This window comes from Lontra canadensis, unplaced genomic scaffold, assembly GCF_010015895.1.
Source record: "Lontra canadensis isolate GAN:19392208 unplaced genomic scaffold, GSC_riverotter_1.0 scaffold4, whole genome shotgun sequence".
NCBI lineage: Eukaryota > Metazoa > Chordata > Mammalia > Carnivora > Mustelidae > Lontra > Lontra canadensis.
In genome coordinates this window covers 44,087,196-44,109,534 of record NW_022630998.1, presented here as the reverse complement: position 1 = coordinate 44,109,534, position 22,339 = coordinate 44,087,196, and the positions used below count along the sequence as shown (strand labels likewise).

General features: G+C 37.2%; 1 protein-coding gene across 5 annotated transcripts in view; it reads right to left on the bottom strand.

Moving 5' to 3' along the window:
- The window catches only part of ADAMTS6 (ADAM metallopeptidase with thrombospondin type 1 motif 6), a 289,783-nt gene that overhangs the window by 8,266 nt on the left and 259,178 nt on the right, over positions 1-22,339 (bottom strand). For 4 of the 5 annotated variants that reach the window (XM_032849701.1, XM_032849711.1, XM_032849696.1 and 1 more), the window contains 3 exons: positions 16,294-16,498; positions 6,607-6,783; positions 4,044-4,200 (listed from right to left, as the gene is read on the bottom strand). In XM_032849701.1, coding sequence (XP_032705592.1) covers positions 4,044-4,200; positions 6,607-6,783; positions 16,294-16,498 — 539 coding nt within the window. Of the gene's footprint in view, positions 1-4,043; positions 4,201-6,606; positions 6,784-16,293; positions 16,499-22,339 lie in introns of those variants that run through there. The other variant, XR_004381633.1, reaches the window with a different exon arrangement.

Genomic DNA, 22,339 nt, shown 5'->3' with positions numbered 1-22,339 from the left:
AAAAGACTCACCATTTAAACTACAAGGGAACCTGAAACTGCATAAAGATAAATAAAATGGCATTCAGTATAGAATTTCAGGTAAGCTTGAGTAGGATAGTCCCAGCTGCCAGATGTACTTTTAAAAATTACTTTGAGTAGTACTTTAGATGCAGTAATACCCAGTATGTCTTATAAGTCATTCTTGGTGGCAGCGTAGAGTTACCTTCATGCTGGTGGTCTGTCAAAATCAAGCCTATAATGCTATACCCCTTCACAGAAGGCTTTCAAGAATTAAAAACTAAAGCAGATGTTGAACAAGGCAAATTGTATTTCCCTCCTTCTATTTCCCTCTTACTAGTTATTATTTGTGATATCTTGATGCTCCACTTTTTAGTTTCATTCTCCTATTATTCTTTATTGTCTTAACCTCCTTCCATTTCTTCTATCTCTTTCTATTGTTTATTTTTATTTTTTTTTTAAATCTTATTCAAATTCCATTATTTTATTACGGCTTTTGGGGATGAATGTGTTTAACTTCCTTATAGATTCCTAAATTCTTTATCATGATTTATTCCTAAATTCCGCATTTAGTAACCAAAATCTAAATGGGAGTCTTCCTGGATACTTCCAAATCTCTCATCCCCATGTCTGACTGTTCATCAGGTTCTTTTTATTCTCTTTTCCATTTTATACTTTTTTCCCATTCATTATTCTCCTTCTGATTTCTACTACACCTGCCTTAGTTCAAGCCTTCTTCATCGCAAGACTGGACTCTTCTTCCACACAAGGTTGACCTCCCACTGCCCCTTCCACTTCTGCCAACCCAAGCTTATCGCTCCTCAATTTCCCTCACTTGTTCTCTAGAACTTGTAGATAGAGTCTTAACTAGCTTCCACAGTATGTAGGACCCTCAAAACCAAGTCCCTGTCTCTCTCTTTGTTGCCACATCTCCACTGCCTGCCCATCTGCCAACCCACTGCACCCATACTGAGCTACCCCCATGCCCCATAACTGCACATACTCTTCCTCAGCTAGGAACACCCAGACCTCCATGTCTTCTTAGCAAATTGTTTCATACCTTCCAGTGCCACACTCAAGCTTGCCTTCTCCATGAGCCTCTGCTGCTTATGTCCTCCTCGGTGTACTCACAGTAAATTCTTTCTGTCTTGTTAGAGGAGTGCCCATATTGTGAAAATTATTTGCTGCCACTCCCAATAAACTGTGCTCCCTTTGAGGACAAGGACCTTGTCACATTCCTTTCATAGTCCTAGTACCTGGCACATAGTCAGTAATGTTTATTACATAAATAATAATGGTTGGGTGAATGGAGAACATTATTTAAAACCATTACCTTGAGGGATGGACAGATAGATATATATGTGATATATCAAGCTCAGGAATATGATAAAGCTAGAATCCAGATGGTGGGTGTTCATTGTATAATTCTTTCAACTTTACTGTTATGTTTGACACTTTTTATTATTTTCATAATAAAATGTTAGAATGGGACCAATTCCTAAACTGTGGCTGTTAAAGCAATTCTTAAGATTCTACCCATTTCACCCATAGACACCCCACTGAAAAACTATATTTTAGATCCCAAGAGATCTCCGTTAGTCCTACTCTGTCTTTGGGTAGAGCTGAACTAGTTTTTTCATAGCTTTCCACTAACAGTCAAGAGAACCTGATTCTGCAGGGGGGGAAGGGGTCCTTTTCTACTTTCCTGCAGTAACCAGAGCGTACTCCTTCCCCTACTACCAAACGTCTCTCCCAACTCTCCCTTAGTAACAGGCATTTCTTCTCTCCCTGGTCTGATTTCCAGAAGTCATATTATTTATTTATTTATTAAAAAGATTTTATTTATTTGAGAGACAGAAAGAAAGCACAAACAGAAAGGAAGGGCAGAGGGAGAGAGAGAATAGGCTCCCTGTTGAGAAGGGAGCCCAACTCGGGGTTGGATCAGGACCTGAGTGGAAAGCAGACGTTTAACTGACTGAACCACCCAGGTGCCCCCCAGAAGTCAGATTAGATTACTCATAATAACTTCATGCAAGAATCTCTTCTCTTTTGAAATCAATGTTATCTGTACATTCCATATCTTTATGAATGACAACTTATGATTTAATTCAACCGTTTCATCCTCTTTCCCAGGGCACACACTAGGTTATTTTTCCAACCACATATAATAGCTGGTTCACAGACCACTTTAGTCTATGAAGCTTGCCTTGATCTATAAGGTTAAAGTCACTGGTCTTCCATTTCAACTCTCCAACTCTCTCAGCACTATGTTAACTGCTCTACATAACACCTTCTACCTTCCTTTTTTTTTTTTTCCCTTAAGTATCTTCCGTGTAAGACGATGAACTTATAAATGCACTTGAATTTTCCATAATGAATGGCCAAGGCTGGCCACAACAAGCATTTGATAATTAGCTGCTGATGAAATGAACTGATAGTTTCAGGTATTTAAATGTATTCAATATATGTTATTAGGAAGCCAAAGAGAACACAAAACAAGTTACGACAGACATACCCACTTTAAAATCTAATTTCGTAAGAGCCATCCTCTTTCTTTTCAATGAGTCAGCAGCTTTAGGGAATAATAGTTCTAAGATTAGTCATATTTTGTAGGATTAATAATTTCCTAAAAGTTTCCTCCTTTACTAAGAAGGCTAAAAATATTGTCTTAACTGCTTATGTCAAATTAATATTAACAAAAAGTGATTTGGCCAGGAAGATTAAATGACCATGAGGTGTTTCTCCAAATAATTCAAGAAACCTCAGATTAACACCTATCCATTTTAGGAGAATTTCTTTAAGGTAGAAGTAAGTCCAGGTGCAAATGATATTTTGCCCACCCTGAAAACTTTGCATCTCCAGCTGTGAAGGTTATGGATGATAACCACTATAAAAAAAAAACAACTTTGGGGGAAATTACTAAAATGCCTAATATGAAGCTATAAATTGCTTTGTATATATTGCAATATATATATTGCTGTGGGGATGTTAAAAAGCCAGTTCTTTCAGCAATGACTGAGCCTAAATCTAATGACTCAGCATGATGGTCAAGCTACAAGTGTTGCAACTTTATAACCAGAAGCTCTTTTTCATGCTAAAATACCATCCTTAAAGAGTGAATTAAGAATAGCATAAAAATGTTGAAACTGACATGTCCTTGGGCTCTGCCGTATCTGGGTTCAAATCCTGAGTCTACTAATTTGGGCAAGTCACTATCGTTCTCTGCACCTCAGTTTCCTCCTCAGTAATACCAGCTGTTGGAAGGTTCTTGTCATATTATAACATGCATGTGCATGCACGCACACACACAGATATTTATGTATATGAGACATATTAGGTGGATAATAAATATAAAGGGCCTATCATAATATCCAATACACAGGAACTTAATATGATAGTTATATCCTCTTTTCTACCTCAACCATTTATCTTCCAACTCAGAAAGAAAAATGGACCTCTAAACCTATGTGATTGATTGCCCAATACATAAGAAAGAGAAATCTCAGAGCCCAAAGACATTGTCTTCCTCTATAAACAGCTACGTAATTATTTTTTTCTTCTTTTCTACAATGAGAAAATTAACATTTGAAACACAGTTTCAAACATATGCTTTCATTATATGTATAACAAGCATGAATTTTAATCTTCATGATGGTAGAGATCTGTTGTTACTTCCAAAAAGAAACAGAAGTTTTCACTTCAAACTGTGGTTCATTAGAAATCATCTCTCAATTCTGGCACAAGTCAAACATAGAATGCTAGGTTGGATGTGACATTAGAGGTTACCCACTCCAGTCTCTCACGGTATAGATAAGCAAACTTAGCTCCAGAAAGGTTAAGTGATTAACAAGGTCATATAGTTAGTGTCAGAGCCAGGGGGAAAAATAGAGGTTTACTTATCATATATCCAGTAAACGTGCAGCTTTCACAAAAGCTCTGTACAAACTACACTAACAATGGTGTCTTTATGGGGCTCATCAAACCCTGGGAACCAGTACAGGTGAGTCACTAGACACACAGGCCCTTTCTCCATGGGAAACTCACCTTCAGTATTGGAAATGGGGGTACTGTCACATTTGCTTTCACACTGCTGCATCGATGGAGGTCGAACAGTTTCTGGACAGTCAACAGATGCCTGTCCAGTGTAGGAGAGACACTGCACAGTCCTCATCTGCTGGCCAAGGCCACACTGAGCAGAACACTAAACCCAAAGACACAGGGAAAAACAAAATACTGATATCAATAATTTTCAACAGGTAAAAAGATACTATATCTTCTCAAATACCATATATACATTAGCTTTTAAAGTCCATATGAAGTTCATCTTGGAGAGGGGTATGATTAAGTCATTCTCCTCTAGAACTGGTTTGGAAATTCACAGATCATGTGATTACCCTAGAAAATGGAAGCAATATAGCTCCCAAGGAACAAGAGATTTCTTGGGCTACTTTTCTAACAGTTCCAAGTAGGTCAACTGTCACAGGAGTACAATAAGAAAATCCTCAGGATGAAGTAGATTAGAGATTCTGGGGCTGGACATCACTTGTGCTCCCTATTTATTATAGGCTTACGGGCAAACAATCTGATGGTCTACCGGAGCACTGTGTATCTGATCAAAATGTGAGCTCAGTATAAGAGCAGTGACTGCTGTGCAGGCTGGTGATGGGGACCAGTTTAAAAAAAAAAAAAAAAAAGAGCTTAAATAAGTATTCTGAGTTTTCTAAGATGTCAGTCACACAAATGTGAACCAAGCAGCATGTCTCCCTCTTCTTTTTCATCTATCGGGAATTTAGTTACTTCCGAATTGAAGTTACTCTCAGAGTGACTTAGTTTCAGCTGGGACTAATCAGCTGTCCAGGCTGAAGAATGAAGCTGGGTCTACCCTTTAGGTCTGTCACCCAGAATGCCAGCAAAGCCTGTGAGATTTGGGATCAAGGAGATGAGCTAGCCAGTGCCAAGACAGGCGATGGTGATGTTTACAAGGTAAACAAACTGAGGCCCTATTGAATTTATTTGTTAAAAACTCTCAAAGCACTTACAGGACTTGCAAGGATATTCATAGACACATTTATTAAAAAAAAAGTTTAAATACAAAATGACGAACAAATGGGACCATAAACATGTATTAAAGCATCCTTGAGAATATATTTTTACCAGTTAATTTTAATGTTAGGAAACTGAATTTAAAATATAGATGAGAAGAAAAGGATTTGACAATATTTTAAAAAATAATCTGAAACTGATTACTATAAATTTGGCAAAATCACTAACATGCAAAAACTTTCAACTGACTTTTATATAATAGTGCATTACAACAAAGAATATGTAAGGAAGGAAATGTCTACCTGGTTTAAATAAAAATTATGGGAGCATGTCTGTTCTGATTCTTTAATAGCATATCAATTCCATATTATGAAACTTACACTTCCACAGTGACACACATAATTGCTTATAATGCTTTACCCTATCATGTGTATCCATTTAAGTATTTTATAAATTAAATACTGCTATACAAATGCAAATTATTAATGATTTGTTATACAAATGCAAATGTTAAATATGTTATGATCATATTTTTTCCTGTTTACCCACAGGGCTGACTAAGCACAGAGAAAGTATATTTATTTGCCTTAATGAAGACTGAAAATCTTTTGCCCTCTCCCAAATGTAACGAAAGAGGTCCAGATACTGCTATACTCTAGAAATACCTAAGTTTGGCCAGAATTTTGCCAACTACTTCTATGCAATGCCATTTTAAAGAAGTAATGGCAGGTCCAAAACCATACTCGTATAGTTATATATCATGATTTATTTGGGCCTCAGATTTTAGGAAACAACTAGCTACAAGGTTAATTATAAGACCACAGGAAAAGGGCAATAACCATCTAGAAACTTATCTTCTGGAGCATTTTTTAAAAATGTAACCTAATAGATTCTCTTTTTGACATTCAAAAGAATAAAACTCAATTTTCCTTTTAATCAAACATACTAGTTTGTTTTAAAAGGATTTAAGGTGGTCTTCTATTAGATAGCAAAATTTAAAAGTAAGGATAAAAAGAGAAAAAATGTACATTAGAACATAAAATGTGTCTAATAAAAATACATACGAAAAGCCTTATATACTGGCTTCCCAACTCACGTCCATCTGATAAACCTATTGAAGAATAAATATTAATAATATTGCAAAGACTGATCAACATAACACCCATAACTTTTCTGTGAAATTAAGAGGAGCTACTTTGCAAGTAGTAAAGTTAAGACACTGATATTAACTGATTTGTTCTTGAAGTAGTTGAGAGATAGGACTAGAATCCAAAGTTTTTTTTGGCTTGCTCAAATATCTGCCCATATAGACTCCTTCTCTTTCCATTTTAAGTTAAAATGTTAAGATCCAAGAAGTAGGTAAAATTAGGAAGTGTGTGGGCGTGGGAGAGACACAGCTAAATGGGTCTATGTGTGGCAGATGCTGCGTGTGCATTTTTTTCATTCTTGTATCTCATACCTAGATTTCTCAGTGGTGTTACTCAACTCTTGAGCTCTCATAACGACCCAGGCAGGAAACTCAAGGTGCTGCTTCAGTAGGAGCCCCGCTGTGCAACTGCCTTACCTGGCCCCAGTCTCCAGTCACCCAGCGAGGAGGAGGGCAGCGGCCCAAACTGCAGCGGATACGGACAGGGGGTTTGTTCTCTTCTGGACACTGCACAGCTGGGAATGTTTTAGAGAGGTCACTGCTCTTGCACAGAACAATCCGATGCTTGAATCCTGGACCACATTTGGGAGTACACTGGAAATGAAACAAATAAATAATGACATTCTAAAGATAGAGGAAAATTGGAGAAAAATCTTTCTTGAAGTAAACGTGTTTGGGTATACAACATGCATATACACTCAATTCTGGGCAAAGCCTTTCAGATATGAAAATTCCTTAAGTTTTTAGGCAGAAGTACTTTTATCTTTTTCCCTAAGGACTTTAAGGCCTAAAGCCAAAGTTTGCTTTTCTTGGCTAACTTATTTTTTTCTTTATTGTAGGTAGGTTTATTCCTCGATTCCTCCCTATCCTTGGCCACATTCAGCTGTGATAAGATTCTGCTAATTTTTGGAATGTGGAATCTTTGGTTTCCTACTTGCTGGATGTAGTCTTCCAAAAAGAATCCTTCCATTATTCGTAGACCATGAGAACTCATCTTTGTGAGGCAGGCTAGGGGTTGACTGAGGTGTGTTTTCTTAGAGTGTGGTAACTAAGCATACATGGCCATTGGTGGAGTTTATTGCATAGAAAATCTCTGGATTTCCTCTGTCCATAATGAATTTCCCAAACATAATGAATTTTGACTGTTCTTTAGTTGAACCAGTCTGATCTTCATACTGAGGAGAAGATGCTTCTTCCTTTGTCACAAAGTCTATTATTTACCTTCTCTCCAGGTTAAGTGGAATGTTATCTTTCTAAAGTCACCTATTAAACATGGTGACTGACTAAAGTCTCCAACTTTCTCCCCTGCACATCTGAAACCTTCCTTAAAATCTGTTCTTACTCTCAGTCCCTTGATGACCTTACCCATAACACTTTTAAAAAACATGCTTCTATACCTTTCATTAGAATGAAAGAAAGAAAGAAGAAATTTCCAGATCCACTGTAAGAGTTACACTAGGCTGAGGAGAAGGGGATATAAAAATAAGATGATCCCTACCTTCCAGAAGCTAATAGTTTTTTAAAATGATTGATTGATTGATTTTAGAGGGAGGGAGGGGGGAGAGAGAGAGAGAGAGAGAATGAGAGGAAACAGGGGGGATGGTAGAGGGAGAAGGAGAGAGAATCCTCAAGTTGACTCCCTGCTGAGTGTGGAGCCCCTACAGCTCTCTCACATCTATTGATTTCTCTTTGTCTCTACTGCCACTAACCTTACTTCAGACAAACATCATTTTTTTCATGTAATATTGCACTGGCTTTCTTTCTTTTCTTTTTCTTTCTTTCTTTCTTTCTTTCTTTCTTTCTCTCTTTCTTTCTCCCTTCCTTCCTTCCTTCTTTCCTTCCTTCCTTCCTTCCTTCTTTAGATTTTATTTATTTGACAGAGAGAGAGACACCAAGAGAGGGAATACAAGCCTGGGGAGTGGGAGAGGGAGAAGCAGGCCCTCCACCAAGCAGGGAGACCAATTGTGAGGCTTGATACCAGGACCCTGGGATCATGACCTGAGCCCAAGGCAGACACACCTAACGACTGCACCTAGGTGCTCCTGCACTGGCTTTCTGAAAGGTCTCCTGTTTCTTGCTCTTATCTCCGTTCACTCTCCAAAGGAGAAATCCGATTATATGCTCTTGTGATTAAAACAGAAAAATCCTTCAATGGCTTGCTATTGTCTACAAGATAAAAATTCAAATTCTAAATATGCTTACTATATCCTGATAGGAAGGCTACGTTTACCTCTTCAGACTCATCGCTCCACACTAATGTGCTGTATTCTCCAGGGCTAGCCCAGTGCCAAACACAATGCCAATGCTGCTGTCATTTCCGTTAGTTAACCACTACCAGAAATAATGATGATAATAGCAGATACCATTTAATAAACATGATATATACCAAGTGTCGTGCTAAGTGCTGTAATTTACATAGTCTCCACAAAAATCCTGTCAGTTGACAATTATTACTCTGTCTTTAAAATGAGGAAACAGTCTAAGAGCAAGTGGTAGAAAGTCATGCAGCTACTAAATGGCAGACCCAATACTAACTCCCACTGTCTCCTGGATGTTAGGCATTACACTATGTGCTTTGCACTTATTATCTCATGTGATCATCATAACACTCCCAATACTTTATATTTCAAGAAACCAAGACATGCAATCATCTCCTGCATGTGTTCTGTAGAATGAATAAAGCCCTGATTCTAGTCTCTTGAGCATGCCCCACTCATGTCTAGTCCTCCTGACTTTGCACGAAGTCTCCCCACCATCCACCAGTTAGAAGCCAAAGCCTTAGAAGATAGTTCTGTCACTTTCTTATTGCTTAATATTATCATCAATAATAACACTACTACCTTATATCTCATTAGAGTTTCACAGCTCACGCATGAAACACTTTCAAAGACATTATTCTTACACAAATGTTTGAGAACAGTTACAGATAAGGAAAGCTTAAGTCACTTAAGGTGAAACAGCAAATGGTAGAGGAGGAGCTAAATTTTAGGCCTTCTGATCCACATTATAGCTCTCAGCAGCAGAAACAAAGTCATGGGAATACATAAGAAGTATTAACTAATTATTAAAAAATAAATTGAGATACAAAAAGAAGAGTAATTCTGACTTTAGGGAGATAGGCAAAAACACATAGGATAGATAAGAAATTCAATTTTAGTATTTTAAGCTATGATTAGTTTTCCATATTGGCAACACTTACTAATAAATACACTTGTGACACTCCCCTCTCCCTTTACATTTTAAAAGCATATGTATGTATATAAAAGCTGGGGACATATGCTTTTTGCTTATTTGAGTACCTTTTTCCAGTAGTAAGAAGCTTCTGTTATTATTTGAAGAATGTGGTAATATCTAGCAGTCTTTGCTAAGAGCCTATGCCAAAGTCCTGCTAACAGTTAGGGGAGCAAGACAATGCAATGACAGACAATTCATTCATTCAGGTCTAGAAGTTCCCAGGAAACCAAAACCAAACTGAAACAAGTAACACTGGTATCAAGAGGGAGAAGAATAAAAAGAGAAAGCAACACCAATATTTATTAAGCACCAGAGAGTGTTCTAAATACTTTGCATGTCATACTCTACCTGATCCTCACAGAAATGTTAGGAAGTACTATTTTCACACCAAGATTTATAGATAAATCCAGATAGCAAGTTTCTACCAGAACAAAGCTCTGAAAGGTAAATACACTGAGACACAAACTCTCTGTGGGACAACATATGATTATACGCAAAACTGAGAATACAATGACAAAAAAATACTGAGGCAAAAAAATAATTTTAGAAAATTACAGCCCAACTCCACTAAATAAGCTGAGGATATTCCTTCCCATTGCACTAGAAGTAGGGATAATCCACTGGATTCTCAAAATAATGAATGACTGAAAACTACATTTCTGCCAGTTTCTGATTCAATAAATACACCAGCCCTGACCCCTGCAGACCTAGCCACAAATACTACATGTATGTGGCCAAAGCCTCACCTCTGTTTTCTGCAAATATTGTACTTCTTAAGGGAGATTATAAAATTCAGTGTTTAAAAATTGCTTGTAAAAAAAAAACAAACAACAACCAGTAAAGGCATTAGGGATGCCACTTAGACCAGGTTCATCCAAGGAGAACTCTATCTGGCAAATTATTTTGATCTTAGGTTGGAGATGTTCAAGCATAGATGTCTCTCAGCTTGTTTTTATTTTTATTTCTTCCTTCTGCTTTATACAGCCTACATTTCATCTCTCTAGCCCTCTGATAAATAGGTTTATCCATCTGACAGTTTCAGTTTTATTTAACTGTCTAAAAAAGTAAGAAATTTTTGGGGTGCCTGGGTGGCTCAGTGGGTTAAAGCCTCTGCCTTTGGCTCAGATCATGATCCCAGGGTCCTGGGATCAAGCCCCGCATCGGGCTCTCTGCTCACCGGGGAGCTTGCTTCCCCCTCTCTCTCTGCCTGCCTCTCTGCCTGCTTGTGATCTCTCTCTCTCAAATACATAAATAAAATCTTTAAAATAAATAAATAAATGAAATGAAATGAAATTAAAAAATAAGAAATTTTAGAAAATCAAGATGTAGCCATGATTAGGTATATGATTAATAGGTATTAATGCTTCAGAGCATTCTTGAGAAATAATCATTGGTCCCTGCCCACATAAAGGGTAGATTTTTACATATTTTTTTTTTACTACACACTAAAATTCATTAGCAACACTTAGATATTGAATCCTGAGTTGAGTAATAGAATTCACTTTTTTAGATGAAAGCATAGTTATAAACATCAAAATCCATTCCATTCATTCTCACAATAAATTATAGGTTGCTGTGTAGAAGATACTATTTCAGTGGACAATCCATTCTTTTTTTTTTTAAGATTATATTTATTTATTTGACACAGAGAGAGAGATCACAAGTAGGCAGAGCAGCAGGCAGAGAAAGAACGGGGAAGCAGGCTCTCTTGTGAGCGGAGAGCCCAATGCGTGTCTCGATTCCAGGGACGCTGGGATCATGACCTGAACCGAAGGCAGAGGCTTAACCCACTGAGCCACCCAGCAGCCCTGAATCCATTCTTTGGTAAAATTATTTCTCGCTATTTTTCTTTATTGCAGGTAAATACCTATTTTTCTTATTTATTCATAAAATCAAAATTTTACAATTATTTAAAATATGACCAGACCATTTGTTTTGTGTTTTCATCTCAGTGGGATTTCATCTCAGGTAATTTTTATGATAGATGCATTTATGCTTTAGTTTTAATGATCAATGATTAAAAAAGAAAAACATATTTTGTAGAGAAAAGTATTTGGAACGACACCAGAGAAAAGAATTTGGCTCTCATATGTAAAGGATAGAAATGTTACCATTTTGGGGTTGGACTGAGTTCTCTCTGGAGAGATAGGTTTAATTCACTTTGTTATAGCACCAGAGTAGAACCTAAGAATCAGCAAGGCGATGTCACAACTGTCTTCAAAAACAAAGCACAGTCCCCTGAAGGTAGGTTTTCCACCCTTTCCAACACCCCATGCCCCTCAGTCCTTCTTAAGTAATGCTACCTGAATGTACGTCCTAGAAAATCAATTGAATATGATGCCAGCAGTTATCCTCTTGTCCAAGAGTAAGTACAAGAAACAGATCTTTTTCAATGGTTGCTCTGTGGGAGTCAAAAGAAACTATTCCAATACATCAAAAGAATGGCTTAGGATTGTTGGAGCCCATCCACAGTATGCAGCAATGCTTTTAAAAGTTATTTGCCAAGAGAGGGCAAAAAGAGAAAACCATTTAAGTCCAACATAGCATGGGTGATCCCAAGAGTGAAGCTAGATTATAGGAAATAGGAAAGCCGTGCCTTCATTAGTCTCACAAAAAGATTGCTGAAGAGCCATTTTCCACCAAGGTAATTTGGCTTTTTTTTTTCTTTTGCCATAAACACCGGGTGGGTTTCACTGATGGGGAAAACGAAAAATGGTTCCTGGCTTTGGAACAATGGAAATTTTATATTAGAGCGCTGGCAAAGAAAAAGAAAAGGTCAAAGGGTACATTCCTCTTGCTGCAACATGTTTTCACCAGTTGAACCTCTCCCTTGTGATTAGCACAGCTCAGACAGCTGATAGTTGGAAGTGGGGAAGGGGCTGAAAAAGGAGGGAAGTTTCCAGGGGCGTGTCAAAAGAATATTGTGTGAAATATTTGTAGCAGTTAACTAAAAAAGATAGAATATGCCCTGCTCTGTTGCTAGGACCTCCTCTTTTCATTAGTGGGAGGTATTCTGTTCCTTTAGGTAGAACAGGCTCCTTGTTCTCACTTTGGTCTCCATAGCGACTCAGACATTTATTTCACTTAATATTATTTACTTTCGTTTATTTTTAATCCATCTAGGGAAGAAGTGGCCATCCTAGTAAAGCAAGGAAATGGAAGTGTGAGAGTAGACCACTCCTTTGGAAAATAAATAGGAAAGCCTATATGGCATAAAGCTTAGGTCCTTTTTCCCGAGGAAGATCCAAAGAATAAAGATGATGGTGCAGACAGTGTTCAACTAGAATCTTTGAGATGGTAATGGCAGCATTTCTTGACCTATGCCTACCCCTACAGTTTTCTCAGATTGCCTGTGGAGAGACAAGAGCAGCCACCAATGCTTCCCTTGAAACAGTAGTCCCAACATGTGCATACGACATCTTCCGCACTACCTCTTTCTCCTAAGCTTTGACTTAGCTATCTTTTTTTTCTAATTAATTTTTTAAAATCTTTATATATTTTATTGTTTTTGAGCACAGGTACATGAACAGCTGTGGGGGTTGAGGTGGGTGGCAGGAGGGGCACAAGGAGAGAGAGAAAATCTTTTTTTTTTTTTTTTTTAAAGATTTCATTTATTTATTTGACAGACAGAGATCACAAGTAGGCAGAGAGGCAGGCAGAGAGAGAGGGGGAGGCAGGCTCCCTGCCAAGCACAGAGCCCGATGCGGGGCTCAATTCCAGGACCCTGAGATCATGACCTGAGGCGAAGGCAGAGGCTTAACCCTCTGACTCACCCAGGCACCCCGAGAAAAAGAAAATCTTAAGCAGGCTTCGTGCTTATCGCAGAGCCCACACAGGCTTGATCTCATGCAGGGCTTGATCTCAGAGCCCTGAGATCATGACCTCAACCCAAATCAAGAGTCAGGTACTCAACCAACTGAGCCACTCGGGAGCCCCTGACTTAGCTACCTTAAAGAAGGTAGCAGAAATGTGATTAAAAGCCCACCTAACTTATTCATGCTATATTCTTCAGGAAGCCTCCAGGAGTGCTTAAGAGCCTCTCAGACCTATTTGAGCAAGTCACGTCTAAGAATGGATGGGTAAGAATCAAAATTCTAGGGGCACCCAGGTGGCTCAGTTGGTTAAGCATCTTGATTCTGGCTCAGGCTATGATCTCAGGGTCCTGAGATGGAGCGTCATGTAGGGCTCTGGGCTAGGTGTGGAGCTTGCTACCGATTCTCTCTCTCCCTGTCCCTATGACCTTCCCCGCCCCACTGCTTGCTTGCGTGTGCTCTCTCTCTAAAAACAAACAAGAGAGAATCCAAATTCGAAGAGCAGGGCAATTACAACCTATATGAAGTTGATTTCAGAAGAAAACTTTAAAAAGGTATTTGAAATGGAAATAACAATAACTATACATATGCCATTTCTCAAGGTGATTATATTTGTTTTATGTTAAAATAAAAATATACTGATATAGTGTGTAAACGTGGAGATTCACAGACCTGTACCCCTGGGGAAAAAAAATATGTTTATAAAAAATAAAATTAAAAAAAAAAAAAGAAAAAATATACTGATATAGAAAAGTGTAGATCAAGAGATTAACGTGAAATCTGTGCGTGTGATTTTAGTGTTTTCATGGTTGGCAGAAATTTCTTCTTGTGTCTGCTTATGAACTTAACTACTTTTTTCCACTTTGGGTAGAAAGATGATGTATAAGTTTCTGTATTCAATCCTTTTTATTATCTATTACTACTTTACTCAATCTTCTTTTCCATTTACTCTTTAAAACAAACTCTCTTCACCACCCTACTTGGACCACAAAATCTTTGTGTTTCTACTCAGTTGTTTCAGGAATATTTTCTGAATAAGTAACTGAATAAATAACTCTATCCTGACATCAGGAATATCTTCTCCAGTTTCTCTAATTTCTTCCCTATTTCATATCCCATATTTCAATATTCAGTTTAATTCCCATCACCTAAAAAGCTTTCTGATCCTGCCTCAGTCTATTCTGACCTTCTCAGCTCTAAATTTCTTTATCACTTATACATTTCTACCTCATTTATTAAACACTATCTTATATTATTCTCTAGTTGTTTCATGGACATTTACTTTCCCAAGTTTACAGGATTCCTTTGTGTTATTTGTAGTGCCCATTCCAGTGTGTTTATTTAGCACTAAATTATAAGTAGGGGCTTGACCTGAAACGTTAAAACTGTTGAAGACAAAAGTCAGGTCTTCCACTATGGTTTTCTAATAACAAATTTGTCATCATTCTCAGTAGCTACTTGTGAACTTCTAGAGGGTCTTAGGCACTGAATTTCAGGTAAAATTACCAATTTATGTATAACTCTGTAGAATGTCTATTCTTTATCAGTAGGTTTTATCTTTCAAATCAATTTAGGAGGGGCACCTTTGTAGCTCAGTGGGTTAAGCAACTGCCTTTGACTCAGGTTATGATCCCAGAATCCCAGGATGGAGTCCCACATTGGGCTCCCTGCTCAGCAGGGAGTCTGCTTCTCCCTCTGACCCTCCCCCTTCTTTTGCTCTCTCTCTCTCTCTCAATAAATAAATAAACAAAACCTTTAAAAAAATCAATTTAGAAGTTAATCCACCCACTTTTAAGGAACAGAAACTTCATACTGTTTTCCATAACCACTCAGTGAATAATACCAAGCATATCTCTGCATTTGATTGAAACACAAAAGTTAAGTAGGCAGATATAATTATTGGAACTGGAGTTTGGCCAGAAAACTTGGGAGAACACTCCCAACTCCCACCACAGATTCCATAGATAACCACAATGGGTCAGAATCTCCCATTTCCATGTACCATCTTAAACACAGTCCCTCTTTTAGGCCCCTGCCTCTAGTAAAATAAGGCCACTCTAGAAGTAAGATTCAGAAGGGGAAAAGTTACATCCGGAGGTTCCTAAAGAATAATGTATGTTTTCTGTTTGTTTGTTTTTTTATTTATTTATTTAATTATTTTAACAAACGTATGAGGTCTACAGGAAATACCCAAAGCAAGTACCACAATGTTTCCAGCAGGAAATGCATCCTGTTTGGCTAAATTGGAAGAATGACCTTTAGTTATATAGCCAGGTATTCATTCTTTTTAGTATTAACCAACACTACAGAAGAATTCAACTCTTCTTTGGGAAATGTGGAGAATGGCATGGTGTTTATATGTTTATGTCTCATGCAGAATGAGGAGTCAAGATTTAACTCTACCTCTTACCTTATTTTTCATAATACCATTTTTCTGAGTCCTTTGGATTGTTTTAGGCTCTTTTATACACATGTATGCTGGAAAACCATTATCTTAGGTCTCCCTCTCTGATCATATAAGCAGAGGTAATGATAAAATCTGAATTTGACTTTTTGGCATATTATAACCCTCAAATCCATGTTTCTTCCCCAGATGCAACAGAAGCAATTAAAACATATTTAGATATATAGTAAGTGATTAAAAATTGATAAATATTCAAATGTATGAATTATGTAGTTAGGCTACATTACGTGGGGAGAAAAGATCTATCACTAATTCTGAGCTTATTTTGCTGCTCAAGAATAGCAAAGAAGAAAAAAAAAAGAATAGCAAAGAAGGAGAAAAATCACTTATGTGAGTACTCACTATTATATTCTTTCAAATTCACTTTGGGTTTATTTTTAATCACATTGATGTCTAGTTTTTCATTGATTAACCATGTCCCCCCCACCCCGCCCCCAAAACCCTTACTTCCTGACAAGCAGCAATAAAATATAACAGGACCAAATTTACTGTTAATGAGTCCCTACTTGTTGAGTTCTAAGGCGTTCACATGGTTAGGTGTCCTTAGTATTAAATGCTTTGGATCTCAAAATATATAGCCTCATGTTTCCTTACTTCTGACCAGTCCAAAGCCACCCACTGAGGTGGACATGACTGGTTGTTGCAGGGCTCTTTTTCAATAGGCCGGTGTGTTAAACAACCACTGTAGTCCAGTGTCTCCTCCTCAGAAGGTCCAATCTTCCTGATGCAGAGCACTGCCCTGGTGCGCATTCCACCATCACAAGTCTTGCTACATTCCAACCAATCCCCAATGAACCACCTGCAGCAAGAAGTGGAAGAAACACAGAAGAACATTTCCTCAGTGTAGCCAGAGATTTTTAGCTGAGTGAAAGCACTTCTGTCAATGGATTACATTCTCTCCCTAAAAGAGCTGACATTTCAGTGTTGGTTGATGTGAGAAATGACAAATGGAAGGGCTGCTAAGGAAAAAATAACACATGGTCAGCTGCCTTCCAAGTGTAGGGCTTTGGAGCAGACAGAAGTCAGGTCCAAACAAGTAATGCAATGTATGTTCTTAACCACACTGATATCTCCCCTTTTCTAAATTAATTTTTTAAATGAACTTAACAAATATACATCATGAGACTGTGATGAGGATTAAGTAAAGTAATAAATATGAAGCTTCCAGTCATGTGCTAGGTAAGAGTTTAACAACCAGGTCTGTATGGGAGGTCAGGGGTCTTGATTTGTTCCATTTACCAATTTTGTGATGTGAATGCCCATTATCAGTTTCAACCTACATCCTTGCCTGCTGAACGTATCAAGAGAAGGTCTGCTAATAACAGGATTTCAGGAGCCAGTAGTAGCTTGCTTTAGCACACCACTGAAAGCTTCTAACATTGTGTCTGACATCCAACAAAAAAGCGGCAGTAGTTTTATTTATTATCACATTGAGGCAGGTTCTCCTGCAATCAAGGATTTTGTGCTAAAACCACATTAAAGGAGCTAGGAATTTGCTTTTTTGTTTGTTTGTTTGTTTTTCAGAAATGCATGTCAGGCTCTGCATAAGATAGAAGGCCTTTACTATGCTAATGGAGCAGAGAGAGCCCAGGTGTCCATCCTGAAGATGTAGGAGTCTTTAAACACCTGCACCAAGAGCAGAGCCTGAGCCAGCTTCGTGAAAACATGGAGGTCCCTTGTTTTGATCCCTCTACTCCTGAAAACAGCTTCTATGCAGCTAGGGTGGGAAACTGAAAACAAAAGGAACACGTTTTACCTTTATAGGTGAACCACTCTTTTTTCCTAAAGTCATCACTGAACTTTCACATATATGTAATTTCAGTGTGTATAAATGTGTGTGCACGTGTGTATGTACGTAAAATGTCTGCAGAACTCACTCTAACATTATTTGGTTAAAAGGTGTGAATCAAGATACCAATCAGACCAATGAGAATTTGGCTTTAAAATTTTTCTATCTATACTAGAATAAAGGGGTCTTTCCCTTTTTGTCACAAAAGAGCATTAAGATGTAAGAGCTACTGGTGGCCACGTGGCCTGCCAGTAGAATTAGCTGAGGTGAAAGAATGCAGAGGAACTAGACAGCCCTGATGGTATTTGAGTCCTGGAGCCCTTCCTTAAATGAGATCCACCGTTGCCCTTCCCTCAGCTTTGTTAATAAACCAACAAACCCTCTTCTGTGCAGAAAGTAGCTGAAGTCGAAGTTGTGTTATTTCCAACCAGAATCCTGATTGATATAATATTGTATTTAATTTCATAAATATATGCTGAATGCCAAGTATATTCAAGGTTTTGTACTTCGTTTTATAGAAGAGGAAGTCAGAGTAGTGTGAGGAAAATGGTTCTCCAAAATCATGAAAAGAGCAGTGTTGAAACTAGGACTAGATCCCCCAGCAGTTACTGCCTCCACTGAATTTCATTCTTAACTCTGCTAACTAGTAAGATCTAGGTCACAAGCATGAGGTCACAAGTCATTTTCTTCAATCTGTGATTATAGATTATGCAACTATCCTCAGTGGATATGCTCAACTCTTAGGTTAAGAGACTCTCTAGACAGAAGAGTATGAAAGCTTAAGAACAAATTTCTCACGATTTCTGTGAGCTTAGTTAATTGTGCCAAGTTTTGTATGTAGGAGATAACACCTCAGTGAAGTCAGAGTACTAGGTTCTATATTTGAGCCGTAGTTAGCCAAATATGCAACAACAGCCTTTATTCACTATTATTTGTATTATCTTTAGTTACAGCTTTTAAAAATATTGTAATTAACCAGTTTCTCAAAGTTAGAATACATCTTTCCAAAAACTAAAAATTTTCAACCTAAAATTCACTTAAAGAATGATGATTTAATCCTGAGAATCTGATGTTAATGTTGTTTTTCTAAGTCATTTTCCAGAGGAGATTTAAAGGATTTTCATATTCTTTCCATTTTGTTTTCCACAGATGAACATGATCCCAAGTTGTTAGTACCATTTTTGGTAAAGAGGAAAATGTGTACTGAGAATAATAACTTGCATGCCAGCCATAGTGAAACTCTGATTCAATTCGCAACAGTGATTTCATCACCAAGATTAGGGGATAAAACAGAAATGTGTACAACTCAGCCACAAAAAGTCCAGTCATACCACCTCCAGCCATGATCTCATTAGGTCTCATAATGTAAGAGGGATGGAGGCCTTCAAATTAAACACAGGTGCCCAGAGTAACAGCAGTGATTCAGGAGGTGTTGCTGTTCTTTGCTGGACGAGGTCAGGTCCACCTCCGCCTTTTTATTCTTTGCCCTCTCTTTTATTGCCAAACGTCTCTTAGTCTAGATGTATCAGTCTAGCATTTAATTTGGAGTGTATGAAAGTAAAAGTATTAACCACCCTCCCAATTTCCCTTCTGACTCGAACTCTGATTTCAGTCCCTGTTGCATCTTTATTGCTCACCAAATCATCCCTTCCCATGTCTCTCTAAAGGATTAAATCATACCCGAGTTATTGAAATAGTTTGGCAATTTTGCCACTGCATATTCTTTATTCCTCTATCTAGTTTAAGACATACAGCTTCCTTCACGCCATTGTCTTTGACCCTCTGATGACCTTCTCCTTATTTTCTCCTCTAGATTTGGTGATAAAAATATGAACACAAAAATTCTGGAAATATCAATGGTTGAATTGTTATAGTCTGAACAACACTGGGAAGCTTCTTTCTGAGCTCTTCCCAACACCAAGTGATCAAATTGTTTTCGTCCTCACAAGTGTCTTCATATCCATTAGACATTAACAACTTGTAGAATTCAGGCTTGAGTGTCTGAAATAAGAGTGGTGTGGTGCAAACTGTCAATTTGACCCATAGTGTCTGTACATTAATAGGACAAACAAGAATATTACTGGGGGCAGGGAATAAGAGAGACACTACAAAATATTTTCCCCTAACCTAGGTTAACCATAATATTTGAAGAAAGCACCGAGCATAAAAGCAAAGTATTATTTTTGCTTTTTAACTTAAAGGGAAATGGCAGAACATATGAAAATAAACTGATATTAGATGTTTGGATTAAAAGAGAGAGATAGGGAGACTTCCCAGCCTCTGTCCTAGTGTCAAGCATCTAATTATCAATCCTTGTCACAAATCAACATAACAAAATTTTTTAAAAAATCCTCATAATCTCACAATAACATCTTTACTCAAAGGGAGATTCAAATATGTAAACTATTAATTACTTATTAAGATGGTACAACTTTGTTTGATTTTAAAATAGGTTTTAGAAAAAATTGCTAAACATTAAGTTGGTAAAAGAAAAGAAAATCTGCTCATTCCTCATTAATTGGAAAGTAAAACTAATATTGAGTATAAGTCTCTATACCCTAGACATTTCACAGCTGAGATTTTTCTAAATTGAAAAAAAAAAAAAAAGAATGTAATAAATATCTCTGAAATTACAGCAATTGAGACTGTGGCAATGAAATAAGCAAGTATTAAGTACTGGAAGTATTCAGGTGCCATCAGATATTTGATTAGTGGTGTGTGGTACAATGAGAAAACATCACCAGAGATTAACATACTCTCATCACAATGGGAGTTGGCCTACATGATTTCTATGATTGTCCGCAGCTCTTAAATTTTGATGATGAAACTTCCTCTAAAGTTAAAATAACATATTATATTTGTCCTTGGGTGAGGTACAATGACTCAATATAATTGTTAAACATTATATCATAAAAGATACCATTAAATAAAACCTAACCTAACACCCGAGTAAAAATTTCTCCCCAGCCCAAGCATCCTTTAGCACTTTTGTTTATAACTCTCTTATTGTGCTTAACATATTTTGCCTATAGTTATTTTTATAGGTATTTACCCAATTACATTGTCTTTAGGCAAGGCAGCCATTTCTCCCAAAGCACAGTGCCTTTCACATTGCAGTTACTTAAAAAAATGTTTCTTAGTTTGTGGTCACTGTATTATCACAATGTATAATACTCTATTGTTTTCGCCCCTCTTATTTTTACAACTTTAAAAACCACAGTATCATACAGGAATAATATTCACTGTTCAAGAATTCTTCACATGAGGCCATATATAGAAACATTCTTGCCATAGAAAGATAGCATGGTCAAAACTGAGCTCTTGGTCATTCTCTTTGGATTCCAGCTCAGCATTACTTCCTTTTCTCATGGTGGGGCACTAGCTTGCTATCAGTCATGGTCTTTAATATCAACCCCTCCCTTTTCCTTTTTCCAATTATTTGAGCCTTTGTTAGGAATCCCACCATTTTCACTGAATGCCTCTGGAATTCTTGTTTTGTTTTGTTTTTTTTTTTTCCTGTCCCTATTCACCTTACCCTCTTGACTACTACACTGTTTCCTCACAAAAGAGCTGCTGCTATGAGCACATTAATTTTTTCATGGCAAAGCTTCCTCTGCCCTTCAAGGTCTTCCAAATAAACACAATTAGTATTTCTCTACCAATGCCTCTCTCATCTATTTTTCCTAGTCCTGTCATTTTCTTTGTAAAGCACAAAGATAAATCTTACTACCCTCTATTTTTCCACACCCTCCTTATAAAGTCTCCAATATGACTAAGAGACATTTGAAGTATTTCATTATTTAAAAAGATAATTTCTGATTTTAAAAATATCATTTGGAATTTTAATAATGGAACTGGGAATTTGGAAATAAATATAGACCCTTTCCTCAAAGTAGGCAAATATATTTCAAGAAGATTAAAGTTTACATTATAAAAAGAAGAAAAACTTTGAAGGAAACTTTGAAAGTACAATCTTAGAGTGGATAAAGCCTTCCTAAACATTATACCTAAGAAAGAAATAAAAGTGTGATAGATTTTCTATGTAATATTTTAAGACTTCTGTGAGTAAAAATAGATCATAACACCATAAATAATATGGAAAATACACGACAAACAAGGGAAAAATATTTGAAATGGAGGTAAAAGAATTAATACCCTTAATACATTAAGAGTTCATAGAAATCAGCAACAAAATGATAAACACTTCAGTAGAAAAATGGTATAGGTTAGGCCATGGAAGGGAAAATCAAAAAGAAGTAATACGAATGGCCACTGGACATAGTTTTTCAATGTTCAGTCTCATCTGCAATCCAAGAAGTATAACATAACACAACAATTAGGTATCAAGGCTTTTTTCCCCCATAAGATAATCAAAGATTGTTTCTAATATAATAATATCCAGGGATGCCTGGTTGGATCAGTCAGTTAAGTGTCTGACTCTTGATTTTAGCTCAAGTCATGATCTCAGGATTGTGAGATCAGGCCCTGCTTTGGGCTCCCACTGTGCATGGAGCCTGCTTAAGAATCTCTTTCTTTCCCTCTCCCTCTGCCCCTTCTCCCTACCCTGCTCACTCAGCCTCTAATAATAAAATTAAGTGAAATGAAATGAAATGAAATAAAATAAAATAATAATAATAATAATATCCAGTGTTGTGCAGTTCAGGGAAATTACATTCTAATACGCTGTTAGTAGGAATATACACTCATACATTATCTCTGGAGAACAATCTGACAATGTTTTACAGACTTAAATATATTTCCACTTGAATAAGGAATTCTATTCCCACTTATTTACCATAAGAGCATAGTTATAGAGAGCAAAGTTTTAATAGCAAAAATTGTTGATGCTGT